Raw genomic sequence first — 22,257 nt, forward strand, 5'->3', positions numbered from 1 at the left:
TATTCTGCAATGCCTGGCATTGCCCCCACAATAAAGAATTATGCAGCCCACGGTACCAGTGGTGCCAAGACTGAGAAACTTTGATCTGTAGCTACTGATACAGAATCTTAAATATAAGTTTAAAAAAGACACTACAGAAAACAATAAGAATATTGATAGTAGGCTACCATATCTATATATGTGGTTATATATGCATAGAATTATCTCCAGTGAATAAATAAGAGAGTGTCTTGTGAAGGCCTGAGGGAGAGGTGTGGAAGAGAGATTTATTTTCCACGTACAGAGATTTATTGTATGGCTTTTTTTTTTTTTTAACTGTTTGAATATTTTTAAACCACATACACAGATTCTTTTTTTTTTAATTAAAATATAAAAAGGATGAAAGTTTGCCTAGACCTACCCACATTCCCCGTCTGGCTTCTTTTCTAGCCGTGTCTTCTCCCTTTGAGATGATGAACTTAAGAGCAATCCCACAAATTCACTGTTGGAACAGATCTTAGAGATCATCAAATCTTCGCAGCCATCAAAGAGCTTGTGGAAACCCTGGATTAGATGTGTTTAAGTGGGTCTCTTCTGGAGGAATCGTTAGACCTTTTAAGGCAAGAGTGTGACTGGTGGTCTCCATGGGGTCAGGCCATACAGAATCAGCAGACGTCCAGACAGCCTCAGCAGTGCCCTGGGGCAGCTGTAACAAAGCACTGTGAACTGGGTTGCTTAAAACAACAGAAATTAGTTGTCTTCCAGTCTCGGAGACTAGGAGCTGGAAATCAAGATGTCAGCAGGGCCACGCTCCCTCTGAAGGCTGTAGGGATGCGTTCTTCCTTGCTTCTTTGTAGCTTCTGAAAGTCTGTGGCAGTTGTTGGCATTCCTTGGCTTGCAGCTGCATCCCTGTGATCTCTGCCTTCGTCTTCATCTGGCCTTCCTCCTGTGTGTCTGTCCTCACATGGCAGTTGTCTTATAAGGGCACCAGTCATGCTAGACTAGGGGCCCACCCTACTCCACTATGATCTAATTTTAACTGATTACAGTTGTTCTACTTCCAAATAAGGAAACGGCTCCAAGTCTGTGAGTCTTCAACATATCTTTGAGGGGAGGGGAGAAGGGACACAACTTAACACATCACAGTCCCTAAGCATATGCATGTGTAAATAGTTTTTCCATTTCATTTCAAAAGACTGCTCTTCTCCTGATTATACTTCAAGACACGTGGATCTCATTGCAGTTCCTTCATTTGCAGTTGTGGTGTCTGAGGCCCAGAGAGAGATAGTCACCAGCTCAAGATCACAAAGCAGATTAGAGGCAGGGCTAAAACGAAAATCTAGGTCACCTCTCCCCCTGAGGAGAGAGTCGGTGAACCCTACATGTCCTTGACAGAAGCTGCTCTCGGTATAAGAGTTTCCGACTGACCAGGGAACAAGACAGCATTCCTCAGTTCATCAGCTCGTCCACCTGCCCATCCGCCCACCCGCCATTCCACTACTCTATCTCCCAATATGCAGAGAAAGTTGCCTGATGGAGCAGTTATGGCCGTGGGTCTTATTTCTGAATGTTGCCAAGTGTGTTGTCTGGAACTCTAGGTTGTGACAGAAACCACAGTAGGCTGTTTGAAGCCATAAGAGGGATTTATTGGCTCACGTATCAGAGGAGGCAGGGCTGGATCCAGGAGCCCAAACAACGCCCCCTCCCTCTCTCCTCCTCTGGGTCTTGCTTCCCTTGTGTTGGCATCATCCTCAGACACACTTGCTCTGTGGTGGGAAGCCTGGGTTCTGGCCACTCCAGGCCCATTAGAATTAGAAAGAGTCTTCCCTTTCCCCAGGTTCCTACCAAGGTTTCAAGGAAGGTTTGCTGCCCACACCCCAGAACTCATTCCTCCAGCCAGAAGTATTTGGTTCTCTGCTTGGCCAGACCTGGAGCAGATGAGTGAGGTCAGGTCTGCCTGAACCACGTGGCTGACAATGGAAGAGCACTTATTATTCTCCCTAAAGGTGCTGGTCAGGTGGAACAGTGGCGAGTTATCTCTGCTGCCCCTCACCAGCTCTTCAGCAGATGCACCATTACTTTCAGGGGTGCTCAGGCGGACACTGAGAGGCTCTGGGCAGCCCCATCGTCACTGCTGTGGGCCAGTTTGAATCACAGACGATTTGGTCTCCTCTGTGTTTCTCTAGACTCCTTTCACTCTAACAGGTGTTTACTTTTTTATCCCCCACCCATAACCAGACTGTAAACTCCTTGGAGGTCCCTGGCATATTCCCTTCCACAGACCAGCAGGTAGCACAGCAGGCATAGAGTAGGCTCTCAGTTAAGTGCGCATTGAATGGGGAATCCCATAGGGCCACGGATGTCCTAGGTACTCCATAAACTCTTGCCAAGTGAATGAGTGAATGATTGAATGAATGATGGATTGATGGATACGTGGGTGGATGGATACATGGATGGATAGACACACGGATAGGTAGGTGGATAGAAGAATAGACGGGTGGATGGATGAATAGATGGATCAATTGGTTGGTGCATTGATGAATGGGTGGATGCATGAATGGATGAATGGATAGGTGAACAAGCTGATGTATGGATGCAGGGATGTGGGGGAGAGTCAACAGATACTATCAGGATCATCACTCCATCACAGCCTCCGCTGCAAAGAGCATCTCCTATCAAGGACAACAAAGTCCTTGATTCTCTCATTGGCTGCCTGATTTCTGTAACACAACCTGCCTACTTTCACTTATAAGACAGGATGTCAGTACTCATTTCCCTAGTGAATTTTGTTTGGATTCTACTATTGATCATTCACGGACAGTGATGAACCATGCTGCAGAGGACAAGGACCCAGCTGTCTGCTCAAAAAGGGAAGGAAATGGTTGAGAAGTAGGAACTGTGTGCCCTGCTCTCTCTTCCTGCAGACAGACTTTATCCACACAGTGGCGGAGACGGCTGGGGTAACCCTCAAGTCACATCTTTCTGACTCTGTGGAGCAGCAGCTCTCTTACCTTGGTTTGTACAAACCAGGAGAAGGACCCAAGCATCTGGGTGCTTGGGGCATCCTATGGGTGGTATGCTCTAGACACAGCCCTCCCAACCCCTACATGACTTTCCTAAATGTGCTGCCCTTAAAGATTCAGCCTGCCTCCACTTCAGATGGGAGTCAGTCCCAACAGGGAGGGCGTTGCACTCCACCCTGTGGAGCTCTGGCTTCCCTACTCCCCTTGATGTTGCCCTCATGCCTCCTGGGAAAGGGGCCAACTCAGCAGTCTGTCTCAGAGGGAAACCCCCTTGGGAAACAGCCCAGAGGGCCCACCTGCACGGGCGGGCAGCAGAGCTGCTGGTAGCTGGGCAGCCCCCTGGAGTCCGGCTTGCCAGTCAGAGAGCACTGACCATCAGACACAGCAGACCTGCCCTCTCCCTTAGGTGTCAGCTCTTGTGAGGCTCAGTGAGATAGTTTGCTGGATGCTGAGCAGAAAGGCTATTTCCTGCTGCCTCTGCCGCGCTCTCTGCAGGGTGCTGTACAAGAGCAGTGTGCATTCAGCTCTTCCTACGTGCCAAGCTCCCTCCTACCTTCGTGAGACAGCTATTAATATCCCCACTTTACGAAAGAGAAAATGGGCTCGGAGAGATGCTTGGACTCACTCGTGTTCATGCACGAGCCAAGACTCAGTCTGGGGCTCCCTGCAAGTTCACAGCTACCTCTGTGGACTGATACAGCCAGGGCTTCACTGCTGGTCCATTCTGGAGTTGAATCAATATAAACCTCACTTAGCTATTTATCTTTTGTATCAGCAATTCATGAACTCATAGTCTGTGAGGGAGAAAAGTTGCCCACGGAAACAAAGACTGATGCTAAAAACTGGAAATGAGTCAGTGTTAGCACTTGTGAGCCCTTTCTGTTTTGGCTGCTGAAACTGAGTAACAAGCATGGGCCCCTGGGAGAAGTGAGGTAAGGATCTCTAAGTGCTCCCAGTACCTAACAGCTCCTCAGTTTCCTGAGATTTCACCTGGAGACCTTTGTTTCTTAGTATCTGAAATCCTTTTTGATTTTTCGAAAGACTTTAATTACAATGACAATACCCTTGAGAATGGTCAGTTAGGCTTTGAGCCTGTGCATCAGGTCAGAGCTTAAGCAAAGGAGCAGAGAATGTGACCTTGGTAAAGGGAATGGGAAAGGCGAATGGAAGCCGGTGTGGACCCTGAAGAGAGGACCAACTTTGCCTCCATTGTGATTTCACCCAAGGCTAGCTGAATGGGGAGACTTGTGTCTGCTATTTATTGGGGCATTACAGATTATTCCGACACTTAGACGCTTAAAGCAACGATAAACATTTTCATCTTGTGCAGTTTCTGCAGGTCAGAAACCCAAGGATGATTAGCAAAGTTGTTCTGACTCCTGATCTCTCAAGAGGGTGAGATGGAAGCTGGGACTGCTGTCTCATCTGATGGCTTGGCTGGGGCTGAAGGATCTGCTCCAAGTGACTCACTCACATGGCTGTTGGCAAGATGATGCAAGGGGTCTCAGTCCCTCCCCCAGATAGGCCTCCCCCTCGGGCTGCTTGAGCATCCTCACAACCTGGTGGCCGGCTTCCCTCAGAGCAAATGAGCTGAGAGAGGGAGAGAGACAGAGAAGAAAGAGGAGGCTGCGATATCCTTTATGATCTTGGCTTAGCAATCACCTCCTCCATTTCTGCATATCCTACTGGCTCCACTCTTCAGTGAGGGAGAGTCCCACACAAAGGTAAGAAAACAAGGTGGTGAGGTTATTGGGGACCATCTTGGACAGCGACCTGTGGCTCCTGCAGTCATCATCTTTCAGTTCAGTTCAGTCACTCAGTCATGTCCAGCTCTTTGCAACCCCATGGACCACAGCACTCCAGGCTTCCCTGTCCATCACCAACTCCCAGAGTTCACCCAACTCATGTCCACTGAGTCGGTGATGCCATTCAACCATCTCATCCTCTGTCAGGAGGGTCCTTTGTCATGAGGCAGGAGAAGGGTCCTCCGGCCTTCAATCTTTCCAAGCATCAGGGTCTTTTCAGATGAGTCAGTTCTTCGCATCAGGTGGCCAAAGTATTGGAGTTTCAGCTTCAACATCAGTCCTTCCAATGAACACTCAGAACTGATCTCCTTTAGGATGGACTGGTTGGATCTCCTTGAAGTCCAAGGGACTCTCAAGAGTCTTCTCCAACACCACAGTTCAAAAGCATCAATTCTTTGGTGCTCAGCTTTCTTCACAGTCCAACTCTCACATCCATACGTGACTACTGGAAAAATCATAGCCTTGACTAGACGGACCTTTGTTGGCAAAGTAACGTCTCTGCTTTTTAATATGCTGTCTAGGTTGGTCATAACTTTCCTTCCAAGGAGTAAGCGTCTTTTAATATCATCATCTTTAACAAGTGACAATACAGAAGCATGAAGAGCATAACTGAACACAGCCTGGATGTTTTTGCGAGGCAGGGATCACGTCTGATCGCTCACTCTGACATTCCCGGAAGCGTCCACAACGGTATCCAGAGTTTACTGGCTGTTCAGTTCGCACTCACTGAATGAGACGTGTGAATAAATTCATGCTCAAGAAAGTAAAGTGGTTCTTGAAACTCAGTCCATTTTATTTGCTCTCCCGTTAGATGTCTTTAGGGAGCAGGGATCGAGGAAGAGGCTTTTATGTTGCGAGATGTCTCATTATCATCGACTTTTTGTGCACTCTCCTGTCACGGCCTATCGTTCAGTGAATCCTCTGTTTCTTTAAGACTGTAGTCTCCTGGTGTGTTGTTGAAGGGTAGGGGTTTGAAGAAACCCCACAGGAAGAAACCCTCCCCTTCTCTGGATAATAAAAGGGTCACTTTAATTGAAATAGAGTTATAACTGGTTGCCAGATTTAAGCATAGGGCCTCTCAATATGTCAGAACCTTAGAGCAGAGAGATTATATATATGGGCGGCATATATATAAGTGTATGTATAATTTATGCAATATTTCTCCAATTCACGCTCTTTACTTAAGCTATCCATTAAAGCCCATCACATTAATTTAATTGAAAAATTCTAGGGGAATTGTATTAGCTTTTTTCCCATTAAATTAACATTACAGCCTTTAAATAGATGTCCTGGATGCCTATTGTTGCTAACAAAATTATTATGCAAATTGAAATCTGGTCTTTCTGGATTCGGCCACCAGCTTCTCACCCTCCTCCTCTTTCCGTGACCCCGTTAATTTAATTGCCCTTTCCCCGCAAGTTCCCAGGCCACAGAAGTGGGACAGGAACCCTGGCCTAAGCAGAGGTTTCTGGGTGGGGCTGCAAAGCTGGGTCCAGGCTCAGCAGAGCAGTGTAGAGTTTTAGACTCTGGTCTTCAAGGCCCTTAAGAAAACCCTCTTATCTCAGGAAAGACAAAAAGGGTGGGTGGTCTCCCCCGACCCCTCTGTGGCCAATTTTGTGCTTAGTATTAAAGAGGAGTTTATGTGAGTCCGACAGGCTGGGTTTGAAATTGGATTCTGCCCCTTAGAGAGTCTGAGATTTGGGGCAAATTTTCTAATCTCTGTAAAACCAAGACAACCACCCTTCCCTCAAGGGAAGCTGAAGGAGGACGTGAAATAATGGACAGTGCCTGCCTGGAGTAGGTGCCCCTAAAAGGTTGCTGTTATCATTTATCACTCATTCATTCATTCATTCAGGAAGTTGTTCTGGAGCCCACTGGGCTGGGTGCAGGGGAAGCAGCAAGAAGTGGACAACCCGGGTCTCTGATCTCCTGTAGCTTGTGGTGGTGTGGAGGTGGGGAATAAACAGGTAGATAATATGGTTGTGCATAGAGGTAGGTGTTATTGCCATTATTAGCAAATAATCATTAAAAATAATTAATTAATTTTAATTTGAGGATGATTTCTTTATAATATGGTAGTGGTTTTTGCCATACATTGGCACAAATCACCTACGAGTGCACATGTGTCTCCCCATCCAAGCTCACTTTAAACAAAGTGAAAAATGCAGTTCTGCTGATAATTCTAACACAATGATTTGCATGTTCCACTTAAGCCTCCAAGAAGTAGAAGCAGCCTTTTTCCCTGGGTTGGATCCCCAAGGCCTGGTTAGTCCCTGAGTACTAATTGGAAGGAGTTTTTCTTTAACCTGAACTGCTAGATGGCTGGAGACAGAAGCTGAGTGACAAGGACTCTGGAGCAGGGAAATCTCTTTGTGAAATCAGCCTTATTCCAGTTTTGGATGGGGTAAAATTTCCCCCAGCCCTGCTTTGGGTCTTATCTTTCTGACCAAAGTTAGTGAAGTGATCCCCAGCTAATCTCTCTGGATGAACACCAAGACTTCACTACTTTAAGACTTCACCCTTTAAGAGTATCCAAGGGGACCATCTTATCTCATCTTTCCCATCTGTTTAATCTCCAGGAGTCTTTCTCAGTTCATGAACGGGCTCTTCCATTTGCATAGACACTAAATAGATTGAAATGAGGCTTGACAAAGGAAAGTCAAAGCTTCCTTTGTCTTTGGAGTTTGAAAACACACCCCTGAAATAAACAGCAGGAGTAGAAACCAGCCTACCCCAGTCACAGGTTAGTTTTCCCAGTAAAACTAGTGCTAAGCTAGAGCCTGGAATCTTTATGACTGAGCCACCAAAGAAGTCCAGAGCCTGGAAAGATGGGTCATTTGGCTGGGCAGTTCTAGCTCAGGGTATCTCATGTGGCGGAAGCGGGGTCTCCTAGAAGTCTAGGTCATCTAGATGCTCATGTCTGGCATCTGGGCTGGACAGACTTAGACCCCTGGTTGGGGGCTGGAACAGCGGGGTTCCTCAGGTGTATATCATATCTCAAAGTGGTCTCTCCAGCACAGTGGCTTCAGGGAAGCTGGATCTCTTACACGGTGGCCAAGGCGCCCAAAGCAGATGTCCTAAGACAGGGAGAGCCAGGTGGAAACCACATCGCTTTCTGTGACCTATTCTTGGAAAAAGTCATGCTGTCACTTCTGTGGCATTCTGCTGGTTGAGAATTCTGTTGGCCAGCCCAGGTTGAAAAGAAGGGAAGATAAACTCTACCTCTTGATGGCAAATGTCAAGGTTCTGGAAGAACACAGGGACTGAAACTATTGCAGTGGGTAATGCTCACTCCTAAACGTTTCTGACTGAGGTTGTTTGGATGGTTGTAGACTCAAATGTACAAGGTAAAACAGGAACATTTTTACATTTCTAATAGACAACATAGGAGAATGTCTTCATGACTTTTAGGATAGGCAGATGTGACATAATAAGACATATGTATTGGACTCTGTGTCTGTTTCCTGACACACAGCTCCTAAATCCCTTGAAGTTTCCTGGGCCAAAGGAGCTTCTTTCATCCTAATGAAGTAACTCTTGGTGGTCTCCTGGATAACTTCAGGATGGGGCATGCGTGTGTCCATCCTCAGTTGGGTGGCCATTTCCTACTCCAGGGCTTGTCATCAAAAAGATCAAGTCGTGATTAGCGGCTTTGAACTTCCAGCCCCACTGTCCATCCTCTAGGGAGAGGAGAGGGGCTGGAGAGATTGAGTTAAAGGCCAGTCATGCTTATATAACGAAGCCCCCATAAAAGTCCCTAAACTATGAGATTTGGAGAGCTTCTGGGTGGGAGGACATATCATTTTTGGAGAGTGGCACATCTCTACTCCACGAAGACAGAAGCTTCTGTGATTGTGACCCTTCTAGACCTCACCCTATGTACCTCTTCATCTGTACCCTTTATGAGTAAATATTTTCCTGAATTTTGTGGGCTGTTCCAGCAAATTATCAAATATGGGGAGTTGTGGGAACTCCTGACTTTGTAGCCAAGTCAGATGGAAGTATGGGTGCCTGGGGCATGTTACTTCTAACATGCATCTGACTGAGGACGATCTTGTGGGAATTGAGCCCTTAACTTGCGGAGTTTAGTGTCAGAATTGAGTCAAATTATAGGATACCTGGTTTGTGTTCCAAGATTGGGAAACTGGTTGGTTTGAGGGAAAAAAATTCAACACATTTCATTCAGAAGTATTGTGAGTATAGAAACAGTTTTCTTTTAGCAAATATTTCTGAAACAGGGCACACACACACACACACACACACACACACACACATAACCAGGAAAATATAATTGATTAATTGTTCAATAAAATTAAGAACTTCTGTTCATCAAACACCTCCATTAAGACGATGAAAATGCAAGCCACATAGTGGGAGAAGATAGTTGGAATAAAGATATCAATGGAGAGCTCGTATTCAGAATATTTCAAACACTCTTGTAAATCAATAAGGGAAAGAAAATCCTTTTTTTTTTTTAATGAGCAAAATACATGAACACTCTTTTCACAAAAGAGAAATCCAAAGGGCAGATAAACCTGTCAAAAGAGAGTCAACATCATTAGTAATTAAGGGAATGTGATTTGAACCACAAATAATTTTTATATGAGTAAAAGCTTTTAAATGAACACCTAAGATTTTTGAACTTTGCTGCATAAAAATTTTGCACATATACAAGAATGGCTAAAATTACAAAGAAATCTGTCAATACCAAGTGTTGGCAATGCTGGGAACTGCTGGAACTCTCATATGCTTAGGACAGGAGGGCAGATTAGGACACCCACTTTGGAAAGTTACTTGGTATTTACAAAAGCTGGACGTAGCACATGTACTCTAGGAATATGCTCAGTAGCAATAAGGAAATGTGTGCACCGAAAGACAGGGCCAAGAATATTCATAGTGGCATTATTTGTAATAGCCCCGTCTTAGTCCATTCAGGTGGCTATCACAGAACACCATAGACTGAGTGGCTTGTAAACAACAGATATCAATTTCTCACAGTTCTGGAGGCTGGCAAGTCCAAGATCAAAGTTTCGGCAGAGCTGGTGTCCTGTGAGGGCCCACTTCCTGATTCATAGATGCCATCTTCTCACTGTGTCCTCAGATGGTGGAAGGGACAAGGATCTCTCTAGAGTCTCTTTTATAAGGGCACTAATTCCATTCATGAAGGCTCCACCCATATGACCTAATTACCTTCCCCAAACCCCACCTCTTAATACCATCACAACAGGGATTAGGTTTCAACATATGAATTTTAGAGGGACAAAAACATTCACTCTATAGCAAGCCCCAAACTGGAAACAACCCAAATATCATCAATATCAGAACAGATATATAAAGTGTGACGTATTCTTACAATTTGATAATTGCAACACTATATATAGAAGACTGTACAGTGATGAAATTGGACAAAACTACACGATAGCATGGAGGAATCTCACATATCATTGAGGGAAAGAAAGTGTTGTATGATTCCATTTATATAAAGTTTACAACCATGCAAAACAAATTGTCAGGACAGAAGTAAAATTAGTGGCTATCTTTAGGGGCTGGGGATACCTGGGAGAAGCCCAAGGAACACATTTGGTGTGCTGGTAACGTTCTGCAACTTAATCTGGGTGGTAGTTATAAAGATGTGTTCCCTTTGAAAAATTCATCAGATTGGCGTACTTTTATCGTACATGTATTAGATATACTTCAATGAAATGGTTTGCTTTTAAAAAGTAACTATGCCCATGTTCTCTACCAGAGGTCAGCCCTAGGGTCAAATCCACCCATTACCTGTTTTTTCCAAAGTTTTATTGAGACATAGCTATGCCCATTTCATTTATATACTGCTACAATGACAGAGTTGAACAGTTGTGACAGACACCAAACAGTCCACAAACTCTAATAGCGGTACTATTTGGTCTTTTACAGAAAAATTTGCTGACTCCTTTCCTTTGTTTTGTTTTGTTTTTTGTTTCTATTTTTGGCCAGGTAGCAGCTTGCAGGGTCTTATTTCCTCAACCAGGGGTTGAACCTGGGCCCTCAGTAGTGAAAGCACAATGTCTACACCACTGAGCCACCAGGGAAATCCCTCTGACTGCTTTGCTGTAGCCTGTCACTTTGGGGTCTCATTCAATCCTTCCGCTTATATTAGAGAAGAGTCATGACTGCTTTTCAAGGAAAATGTCAGCGTAGCTGGGGTGCCTTCTATTAGCTGTGCATCCCCTTGGGTTCAATGCTTTAAGACCCCATGCCAGGAGACCAGCTCCATTCTGCCTTCCAGTTATTGTCGAAGTAATTTGATTTGCTTTGAATTTCCTGTCCTAATTCTGTTTTTAAAAATTCTGATCATTTGAATTACAAAAGTAATACATATCTTTTGTAATATTTGAAATAATAAAGAAGTGTCTGAAATAAAATTAATAGTCTTACTATTCCTCTCCAATCCAGCTCCCTGATGCAATCAGTGTTAACAGTTAGGTATAAATGTTTCCCTACTGTTTTCTATATTTATAAAAACATATAGAAACCCACTTACTGGATGTGACTTTTTTTTTTTTGGTCTTTTTGTTATGTTTTTTAAATAAAAATAGGATAGTAATTGCTTTTATTCTGTTTAACAAGGTGTTGTAGGCATATCTCCCAATGTGTACGATTTTATTTTATACTTTTTAATATCTGTACTGTATTCCTAAATATAAATATATCATGATTTGTTCAACCATTTTGTTATTAATGTACGTTCAGAGTGTTTCCAGGTTTTTTTTTTTAAACTATTACAAACGATGCTGCAATATACTTCTTCATATATTTATATCTTTATACACTGGCATTTTCATTTCTGGTGGATATATTCCCAGAAGTGGGAGTGCCGGGCTACAGTTTAAATTTTCAAAAATACCAACAGTTGATTTTCCACCACTTTATAATAATTTACAGTCCTCCCCCGATGGCGTTTGAGAGAACTAGATTCCTCACACTCTTGCCAGCTCTGGATGTTACACATATTTTCCATTTTTGCCAATCTGATGGGTAAAAAATAGTATCTCATTGTTCTCATTTGCATTTCCCTGACAAGTGAGCCTGAGCATCTTTTCATATGTTTATTGAATATTTGCATTTCTGCTTCTGTGAATTCTGTATCCTTGGCCCATGTTTCTACTGGGCTATTGGTCTTTTCCTCATTAATTTGTAGGATCATTTTATAACCTAAGCATATTAACTCTTTATTAATTATATGGCTGCAAGTATTTTCATCATTTATCACCTGTTTTGCCATGGTTTTGCTCTGCTTTTGATTAAAAAAAAAATTAAATTTCTGCCCCCTGGGTTCTTGCTAAGAATATAACGTTAATTGTTAGCTTTTCAATTCTTTTCAGAATCTCAGCTATGAGAAATAATATATGTGAAGCTCCATATAAGCAGTAGTTCTCAAAACATTTTCTAATTTAAGTACCCAAATCTCTGCCCCTTCTCTTCCCCAAATATGTCCTTGTGTTGGAAAAAGAGAAACTGCCCTGGTTGATTGCATCTGGGAACTCAGATCTCTGCTTGCCAGGGGCCTCTTTCCTTCCCTCCCTGTAGCCCCTGAAACACTGGGGAACCACTGGTGCTCCATGGAACCTAGTTTGAGAATCGACCTTAAAGGCTCTGCAATCCTTCCACTCATTCCATCAGTTTTCTGCTATGTGTTCCATAGAATATTAAGTAGGATATTAACAAGTGCTTTGTGAAGAAAGGACTCTGGGATTGTTCCATGGCCTGCCAAAATCAGACATGCTTTCCCTCAAACTAGCTCACACTTGGATTCTTTTGAGATGGAAACGCTGGCGTACCAAGAGACAGGCACTGGACAAAAGGTAACACACACCCTTAATTTCTCTTCACAGGCTAAGCCAAAACAAACAGACAGTTACTGCCCCTGCTGCTCCCTGCCATCTGCCGAAGGTGCAACTCTATAGTTTTCTGATTGGTCTGAGTAAGTACTGCTGGTTTAGCGCTCAGTTATAGGTAATGGAGGACATGGTTAAGGTTATGGGGGGTTTTGTTGCTGTTGTTGTTGATGCTTTTATTTATTTGACTGCATTGGATCTTAGTTTTGGCACGTGAGATATTTTACTGTGCCACACGTACTCTCTAGTTGTGGTGCAGGGGCTCAACTGCTCCACAGCCCGTGGGATCTTAGTTCCCTGACCAGGAATCGACCCTGTGTCTCATCTATTGCAAGGCAGATTCTTAACCACTGGACCACCAGGGAAATCCCGTGGCTATGGTTACAGATACCTCAGGGGTCTTATCTGATGTCTACAGAGGTGGCCAGCAAGGAAAAGGGGTGTGCTGACCCCTTATTAGTTTCTCATGGGGAGAAACTGTGGGCTCTGAGTGATGGTCTCTCACACCTTTCTTCTGCCTTATTTGGAATTTGAATGACCAGTTTCTTTTCTAAAAAATATTTCTTTATTTGGAGTCATACCTAGAAAAAAGAGCAAATAGGATTTTAAATAAAGGTGATTTTAAGGAGGAGATTTGCAGACATTACTTTGTCTCCTTCTCATGCTACGTCCTTTTTAAAAAGTTTTGATGTATTTATTTGGCTGCACCAGGTCTTAGTTGCAGCGTGCAAGCTCTTAGTTGTGGCAGGTGGGATCTAATTCCCTGACCAGGGATCAAACACAGGCTACCTTCATTGAGAGCACAGAGTCTTAGCCACTGGACCACCAGGGAAGTTCCCCCCTTCCCATGTCCTTTTAAGAAGGAATAAAAGAGATATTGGCATATGCTGCTTAAGAATGGCAGTCTGTTCATCTCACCTGTTCTTAGCAGAAAGAAAAGCTATTTACAGTAGGATCAAGGGACCTAGGTCCCATCTGGAGACTATCCCTAGGTTCTTGCACAATAGTGGGCAAAGGAGCTTGAGAAATGCCGGGTTTCTTTACTGCAGGACTTCTCAGAGCCTTTAAAATGCGAGTGTTCACTGTGAGACCCCAGGAGGAAGTCAGTGGGGTTGGGGGCAGTTTCCTACCTCCTTGACTGCAGAACCCTCTGTGGGCAGAGCTGTTCCAGGACTGTATGCCATCACATGCCCTTTAGGAAAAGCTGGACTAGATAGCCTTACGTTTTTCTGTGGATGAAACAAGACTCTCAGAGAACTGCAACCTTTTATCCATTTGTTTTAAGGCCACTTATAGATTGGCTTGTATTGAATTTTCCTTAACCTGCATGGAGTATAAACTTGCTATCATTTTTAATGCTGGAAGGTTGCAATTTTACCAGTAGGAGCTGTGCTTTCCTATGCAGTGAGTTTGCTTATACCCAACACCATCAGTTTTGCAACTGATTATATTTTCCTCTTTGCCCTTACTGGCAGGATGCTGAAACCGGATTTCTGGGTCACTGCCAATAATGGTGTAGTAATCCATGGTGTATATTTTGGGTACCGATCTTATTCTTCATTTCAGCATATTTTCCTACCTTTTCACTGAGTCCCCATCTCCTCGTTTAAAATATTTTGTTTTGTGGTATTGATGTATGTAATAGGCTAATTTCTAATCCTATTTCTTAAATGTAATGGGGCATAATAATAAGATAAGCACATACCTACTTAGGTATTTCAATTAGCATATATAGCCCTATTTACCCAGGTCCCTAACAGGTACCAGGTGCAAGGTACTCATTAGGGCCCCGGGGAAATAGATATGAACGTGTTATGGTTGTCGTCCCCGGTGGAATGTGCAGTGTTGGTGGTGACTAAGTCAGTTACCACCATCAACAGGCATAAATAATCACTAAAGTGTTGTGTGTTAAATTATGAGAGAAGTATGTGTAAAGTGCTCTGGACATTCCAGAGAGCCTGAGGGGAGGGGCCTGGGAAGAGGAGAGAAAGAGACAGGGTAGGGCAGAGCTCCCCTCCAGGAGCCCAGCTGTCTAGGTCTTTCCAACGTCAACCTCCAGGCAGGTGAGTGAGCAAGTTTTGGATGATTCCAATCGAAGTCTCAAGCCACCCCAGCTAACAGAGCAGAGGGCACCTCCGAGCCCTGCCCAAATGACACATGTGTGAGCAAAATAAAGTATTGTTGTTTTGAACTAAAAAGAAAGTGCTGTGGGAACCCAGTGAAGGAGCAAGCAACTCTGTGGGGACAAAGGAGAGTAAGACTGGGATTGCTCGGCTGAGACAGCAGATGAGGTTCAGGGCACGTGCTCACAGCTGGACAGGATCCACAAAACCGTGTGTCTGAGTCTATGCATTTTTTGAGAAGAGGCTCCTCTGCTCTCATCAGATTCTCAGAAGAGTTCATGACCCACAAAAGGTTAAGATCCGTTGCCTTAAAAGGGGTGAGGAGACAATTGCCAGGACAACAAAGAATGGAAAAAATGTGCAAAGCCCTGGAAGCACTGGGGTCTGTTTTGGCAAATACGTAGTCCAGGCGTGACTGGAAGTTCATGTTCATACCATCATTCTTTCGTTCAACAAATAATTTCCTGAACACCCACCATGGATCAGGCATTGTGCTTGGCATCAGAAACACAGCAGTGAATCGTTTGTCCCTCTATAACCCTCACAAGCTCTGGACACCTCCCCAGAAGGCTAACCTAATCCCCGTATCTTTTTCCCACTGGCCGAGGAGGTGAGCTCAGTCAGCACGAATGTACCACAGTATCTTTCTTAGGAGAGGAAAAGCCCCAACAAGGAATGAAAAGACTTCTTTCTAAGTCGAACCAGACAATGGACATAGCTAATAAACAAAGCTTGAGGGAAAAAAAACAATGTAGCCGTGTGATTCGATGTGCTTTTACTTGACTATGATTTCAACTTACATCTTGATTGTATATAAACATCATCTCTCAACACTCTGAAAATCCAGCACCTGTGAAGACTTGTTTTCCTTTCTCTCTCTCTCCCGTCTCTCTCTTTCCTCCCTGCTCCCCACTGCCCATGCTTTCAAAATTTGTTTTCAAGGCTCCAGGAGAACTTTACCCTGCAGTCACGAACTCGATTCTGCGTTGTGTCACTGACTCACCATTCCACGTACTGTACCTCTGATTTTCCATCTCTGAGATGGCTATGATTATACCAGAAAGTAACATTTGTGGAAATTTTAGAACCTCAGGTGATGAGTTCTGTAGCACTTTCACACAGACAGACAGACACACACACATACACAGTATCTGATTAGCCTCTACGCAGAGTGGGGGCGGCAGAATTTCCTCAGAACAATCTAAGCAGAGAACATTTGGTTCCTTTACCTGTTGATGCATCCGACTGTATGTTTGGTTGAATTAAGCCACTGGATGAACTAGCCTGCAGCCACCTCATCCTCACTCTTGAAACGCAAAACGTTCTCTTTCAGGCAGGGAGCTTCCAGCTCTGAGTGGTTATGAATAAAGGAAGGAGAATGGACATGTCCTGTTCCTTGCTCTGTTCCCAGGAGGGAGGTTCAAGCTTGCCTCCCCTACACCCACCCCACGTGTTTTATTTTCTGGAAGTCTTCCTTGAACATTGGCAGACAGAGAATCTGTTACCAATGAGCCCTAAACTGATGTTTCTCACCTGATACGAAGTTCGTATTGTCTATGTGTGTGTGTGTGTGCTCAGTCGTGTTTGATTCTCTGCAAACCCCTGGACTGTAGCCCTCCAAGCTCCTTTGTTCATGGAATTTTCCAGGCAAGAATACTGGAGTAGGGGTGCCATTTCCTCCTCTAGGGGATCTTCCTGACTTAGGGATCGAACCCGAGTCTCTTGTGTCTCCTGCATTGGGAGGTAGGTTCTTTACCAACTGTGCCACCTGGGAAGCCCCTTTATCTTGTCTGTATGTTGCCCATACAGTGCAGTTGTTGCTGGGAAAGTCTTTCTCTGTTGCAGGAGAAGGCAGGGATGTCAGGGGAAGGACAGCTATGCAGTCTAGTGTGGAAACAGCAAAAATAAACACCGAGGCTCAGTGTTTAAAAGCCAACTCCTTTTAAAGATGCTGTTCTCTAATCAGTTCAGTTCAGTTGCTCAGTCGTGTCCGACTCTTTGCGACCCCATGAATCGCAGCACGCCAGGCCTCCGTGTCCATTACCAGCTCCCGGAGTTCACTCAAACTCACGTCCATCGAGTCAGTGATGCCATCCAGCCATCTCATCCTTTGTTGTCCCCTTCTCCTCCTGCCCCCAATCCCTCCCAGCATCAGTCTTTTCCAGTGAGTCAACTCTTCGCATGAAGTGGCCAAAGTACTGGAGTTTCAGCTTTAGCATCAGTTCTTCCAAAGAACACCCAGGACTGATCTCCTTTATAATGGACTGGTTGGATAGTATGTCTGTTGTTTATCCTTGGCTATTAGCCATTTTCCTTTTTTTTGGATAGAGAAACCCAGTTTTGTTTTGGTGATCCATCCTCTTGCATTGGATGTTGTCTTGGTAGTAATCATTAATCAGAGTGACTTGCTCTCCTCTGGCCAAGACATAAGCCCCTGACTGTGGCTAGTCCAGACATAATGTCCCAGAAATTTGACTCTTGAAGGACTCCACAGGGTTGGAGCTCATTCATCCAGGTTTCCGTGCCCAGAAGAGACTGTCTTTTAGTTCCCCTCAGTCTCCAGAGCTGCTGTGGCCAATGTCCCTTCTGAGGACTGTTCTTTGGCTAGTACATCTATTCTGTGAGTCCCCCTAGGCCCTTCCAATGTATACTTTTTTTTTCTCTCTCTCAAGTTAGAGTCGCCTTCTGCCTCTGGTCATAATAAAGTAACTGGCACCAGACTTGTTTTCTAGCTGTACACAACTAGGAAAATGGACAAAATATATGAAACAACTGTTTTCAGGCATTGGGCAACAGGCTGTTCAGAACTGTGGGCCTGCAAGAAGGTAAACAGATGACTGAGCCCATGATCACTTTGCTGCATGGAAGTACTTTTTAGATTGCAGCACAGGAAGGATGTGCGTTCTTGTTCAGTCACGTCCGACTCTTTGGGACCCCATGGACTGTAGCCCACCAGGCTCCTCTGTCCATGGAATTTCCCAGGCAAGAATATTGGAGTGGGTTGCCATTTCCTACTCCAGGGGATCTTCCAGACCCAGGGATTGAACCTGCGTCTCTTGCTTTCTCTGAATTGGCAGGCAGGTTCCCTACCACTGAGCCACAGGAAGGATGATTCTAAACAAAGCACAGTGGCCTCTTAGAGTTGAGGAGACATGGATTATCACATGCAGAGGCTAAAGAGGCTGGAATCTGTGAAGTACAGTTCCAGAGAAGCAGGTACCACATAGATAAACAGTGCCAGAGATCTGTGTGAGGAGCGCTTGGAGTCACTGACTGAATACTAAGTTGCTCAGGCTTTGGATAAAACACTACAAAGATGGCAAAACATAGCTAACTGGAGATATAGGCTGAACAATTCCCAGAGTGCTCATGGGATTAGGTGCACTCATTTCAGCAAGCCAGGATGGGAATAACCTATTGAACATCCAAGGTATGCATTAGAGACCACAGTGAGGTCAGACCTTAGTAACAGGGCTAAACCAGCCTTTGAAGAAGGACTCCTCTAGATCCAATCCAACAAAGCTTTTAAAAAAGCCTCAAAAAATCAAACTGACCAGTAAATCACTGCCCTCCCAAACCAACAAAATCTAAATAAAAAAATACTAGACATCTAAGGAAGAAGCACGGAAATGTGAACCATTACCAAGAGAAACATCAGTCAGGATAAACAGACTCGAAATAATAAAGATAGTGTAATTAACAGACAAGGACTTTAAAACAGCTATTACAAATATGTTCAAAGATTTAAAGGAACACATGAATGAAAAGTAGGAGAAAAAAATTTAAAGAACCAAAGGAAACTTCTAGAAAGAAAAAATATCTTAAATGTAATATCCACTGGACAGATTTACATATTAAGTAACATATTAAACATCTTCTTAGCATATTAAACAACAGCACATTAAAAAGTTGCATAAGGAAAGATTAGTACACATGTTAACACAATAATAGAAGTTATTCAAACTGTAGCACTGTAGGGAGAAAAAAGACTTGGAAAAAAATTACCACAGCACTGGAGACTCTGCAACAGTATTAGGTGACTGACCCTACATGTAATTAGAGTCTCAGTTGCTTTTGAACCGTGGTGTTGGAGAAGACTCTTGAGAGTCCCTTGGACTGCAAGGAGATCCAACCAGTCCATCCTAAAGGAGATCAGTCCTGAGTGTTCATTGGAAGGACTGGTGTTGAAGCTGAAACTCCAATACTTTGGCCACCTGATGCGAAGAACTGACTCATTTGAAAAGGCCCTGATGCTGGGAAAAATTGAAGGCAGGAGGAGAAGGGGACGACAGAGGATGAGATGGTTGGATGGCATCACTGACTCAATGGATGTGAGCTTGGGTAAACTCCAGAAGTTGGTGATGGACAGGGAGCCTGGCGTGCTGTGGTTCATGGGGTCACAGAGAGTCGGACACACTGAGCGACTGAACTGACTGACTGACTGAGGGAAGGAGCCCAGAAGTTTGGAGCTGCTGGTTGTCTCCGGCTCTGCTGGATCCAGGGACTCAGATAGTATCACTGGGAGCTTCTCTCCCTCTCGTCTTTCCTTTCTTTGGTTTTGGCACCATCCTCTGGCAGGTTCTTCCCAGATAGAGGCAGAGACGTCCTCCGGCAGCCCCCGGCTTAGACACCACTCACATGCAGATCCAAGAGAGACTGAATTTTTCTCTTTCCCAATATTTTCAGATATCATTCACTCTGATTAGCCCATTTTGGATTGCACATGCATCCCTGAATAAATCCCTGACTCTGATGGGCCAGGTCTGAGTTGTATATACTCCTTCCAAGGTGGTGGAAGAGAGATGATCTCCCAAAGATAAACTGGGATGCTGTCACCAAAATACAGTGTCATAGTTACTGAACTGCCAAAAAGAGCATTAAAAGAGCTGTCAGGTACAGCCTCATCCAAATACAACTTTGCAGGTACAAACTCACATAACCCTTACAACTGTGTCAGAGTGGAAGCTCATGAAAGACCAGTCTTATGACGGTTTTCTAGTTCCAGCTCCCAGCCTTGTGTGACCCAAGGTAGCACCTCCTGTCCCCAGGCACTGTAGGTACTGCGCTATCAGCATTGGGCTTTCTTTCCTCCTTTATTTTAGGATTACCCGGGCATTCCCCTGATTTCCTTAGAAACTCTGTTCTGCATTAACAGTGATTGTTCTTTTCAATACCTCTCTATATGTTTAATAGCAGGATCATTTTCAGGTCATCTCTCCATGGTACAGATAGGTCCCCAGTGTATAACAGTACAGCTCCCCCATTGAATCAATGAGGAAACAGAAGCCCAGAATGGTTAAGTAGCTTACCCCAGGCCACACAGCTAGTAAGTGGCAGAGCCAGCCATCAAACGTAGAACCCATTTTCTAACATACCATGCTCAGCTCCATCAGTGAATGGTGGCTGGTTAATGAGGTCACACACCTGTGTCTCTGTCTGTGGCAGAGTCTTATCTAGAACTGAGGATCCCAGTTGCTCCCTAGATCCTGGAGTCCTTGGAGCACCATCCTACTTCCTGATAATTACTAAGCCCAGAAAAAAGGGAACCTCAATATCTGTGTAAGATACCTTGCAACCAAGATGCTATGAATGTTTTAAGTCCAGACAAGGGGAAAAGGGTGGCGAGCAGAAGACCTGGCAAGTGGAAGCCATGGTGACTTTGTTAGTTTCCCACGGCTTCTGTGCCAAATCCTTGGTGTTCCTTGGCTTGCAGCTGCATCAGGACTCGTCTTCCCCGTCTTCCCCTGGCCTTCCCATCTGTGTCTGCAGTGTGTTCTCCCATGAGTGTCTAATCTCCTCACCCTCACCCTTGTAAGGACCCCGTCACTGGATGTAGGGCTCACCGAGGTAATGAAGATGACCTCATCTTGAGATCTTTAAATTTGTTACACCTGAAAAGATCCCTCTTCAAAGTAAGATCACGTTCACAGGACATGGGGGATAAGATATAGACATCTCACATTTGCAGGGGAGGGAAGGGGGCGCTACTTAACCTACCACAATGGAAAAGCCGCCACACTCGGCACTCCGTCTCCTGTCTCTGAGCTGTGACCGACAAGGAGAGCACCACAGGCCTGGCCAGGTGAGCGAGCCGTGGTGGGTTTTTGACGGGTGGCTTTTTCTTTGTTGTTGTTGTTTTGTATTTTTCTCTTCTGTTTTGAGGTTTTCTGCCCTCTTTTCTGGAAGGCGCACGGTGCTCCGTGCCGGGCGCTGTGGTTATTTTCGCCTCACAGCTGTGTTTCCGGTGAGCAGCTGGGGGGGTGTGCATCTGACTCAGCAGAACCGTAGCAGTAACCGTCAAGAAGCCGTTCAGGCAAGGCTAGAAATAAAGAAGCAGTTTCTTCCCCCAGTGTCCCCTCCTCCTTTCACTTCCCCACCCGCAGGGACCTCTGAAAGACTCAACAAAACACTTCTTAAAAAAAAAAAACCAACCCACTTTGACCAGTATGCTCAAGGCCCCGGCTGAAGGTGGCCCTCAGCTAGGCTTTGCGAAGGCAGATGGATTCCAGAAAGGACTCTGCCAAGCCCGCCTGGGCTGTGTCGGTGGAAGGGCCCCTCCCGGGGCGCCCCCGCCCGCTCCCCACACGGCTGTGTCTTACAAGTTTCCCACAGGTCTGAGCAGTGAAAGCAGAGGCGGTCAGGACTTGTGTGGTTTTCCAGGGTGTGGCCGCAAGGGCCAGGGTATCTCTGTTCAGCAGCCCGTCTGTTTTTAAAAAGGTAAATGATTCCACCCGGGGCCTGGGAGGCAGCTCCCGAGTTCTCCCCACTGGAGAGAGGCCCTGGAAATCCTGCCCGCAGCAGGAAGGGAACCAACCAGAGGGGGGGAAAAAAAAATTGCGTCCCGGAGGGCCAACCTCTGTGCATGCCGGTGCCTGCAGAAGGCTCACGGGAGAGCGAGACAGCTGCATTCTGAGCCTGGCTGCTGCTGTTCCGAGAAAGAAAGGAACAAATAAATTTAGCTCCGTCCTACGCATCCTTCACAGCTGCTTATTGACCAAACAGAAAGAGGCCTCTATTTCAACCCTAGCTTCTTAGCATTTTTCAGCCTGACGAGGTCCACCACCGCCCTTTACAAGGGGCCTTTCTAGGAGATGACCGACCCCAGCCGCCTTTAACGCTGGGCGAGAGGTTGTATAAGGAGCTCACGTTCAAGGTGCTCACGTGTGCCATCCTGAAGCAAAATGGCGGCCACCAAACGTTTCCGCATGGGCCTTGGCTCCTGGACTTTCTAATGAATTCTCTGCAAGGCAGAATGTGGGGAAGGCTTGACTGCTCAGAGGCCAGCCTCTAGGTCCCAGAGCCATTAGTTTAACAGCACCATTTGTGGAAATAACTCGCTGACTGGGTCTGCAAGTTAAGAGAACGGAACAAAGCGCTGAAGAGGTTTCATGGGGCTCACCAGCATGGACGGGTTCCTCTGGGACAGCGGCAAGCTGTGGCCCTGGAGTTA

General features: G+C 45.1%; 1 protein-coding gene and 1 long non-coding RNA gene across 2 annotated transcripts in view; one reads left to right on the top strand and one right to left on the bottom strand.

Moving 5' to 3' along the window:
* The window catches only part of SPRING1 (SREBF pathway regulator in golgi 1), a 118,752-nt gene extending 105,984 nt beyond the window's left edge, over positions 1–12,768 (top strand). Inside the window, exon 5 of the mRNA XM_059876078.1 lies at positions 12,682–12,768. Coding sequence (XP_059732061.1) covers positions 12,682–12,753 — 72 coding nt within the window. The 3' untranslated portion in view covers positions 12,754–12,768. The remainder of the gene's footprint in view (positions 1–12,681) is intronic.
* A 5,712-nt stretch (positions 12,769–18,480) lies between these two features.
* Positions 18,481–22,048, bottom strand: LOC132342622 (uncharacterized). The gene is made up of 2 exons (XR_009491079.1): positions 21,407–22,048; positions 18,481–21,126 (listed from the first exon to the last, which is right to left on the bottom strand). It is a non-coding gene; the product is annotated as an uncharacterized lncRNA (long non-coding RNA).
* Positions 22,049–22,257: the final 209 nt, after the last annotated feature.

This window comes from Bos taurus, chromosome 17, assembly GCF_002263795.3.
Source record: "Bos taurus isolate L1 Dominette 01449 registration number 42190680 breed Hereford chromosome 17, ARS-UCD2.0, whole genome shotgun sequence".
Taxonomy (NCBI): Eukaryota; Metazoa; Chordata; class Mammalia; order Artiodactyla; family Bovidae; genus Bos; species Bos taurus.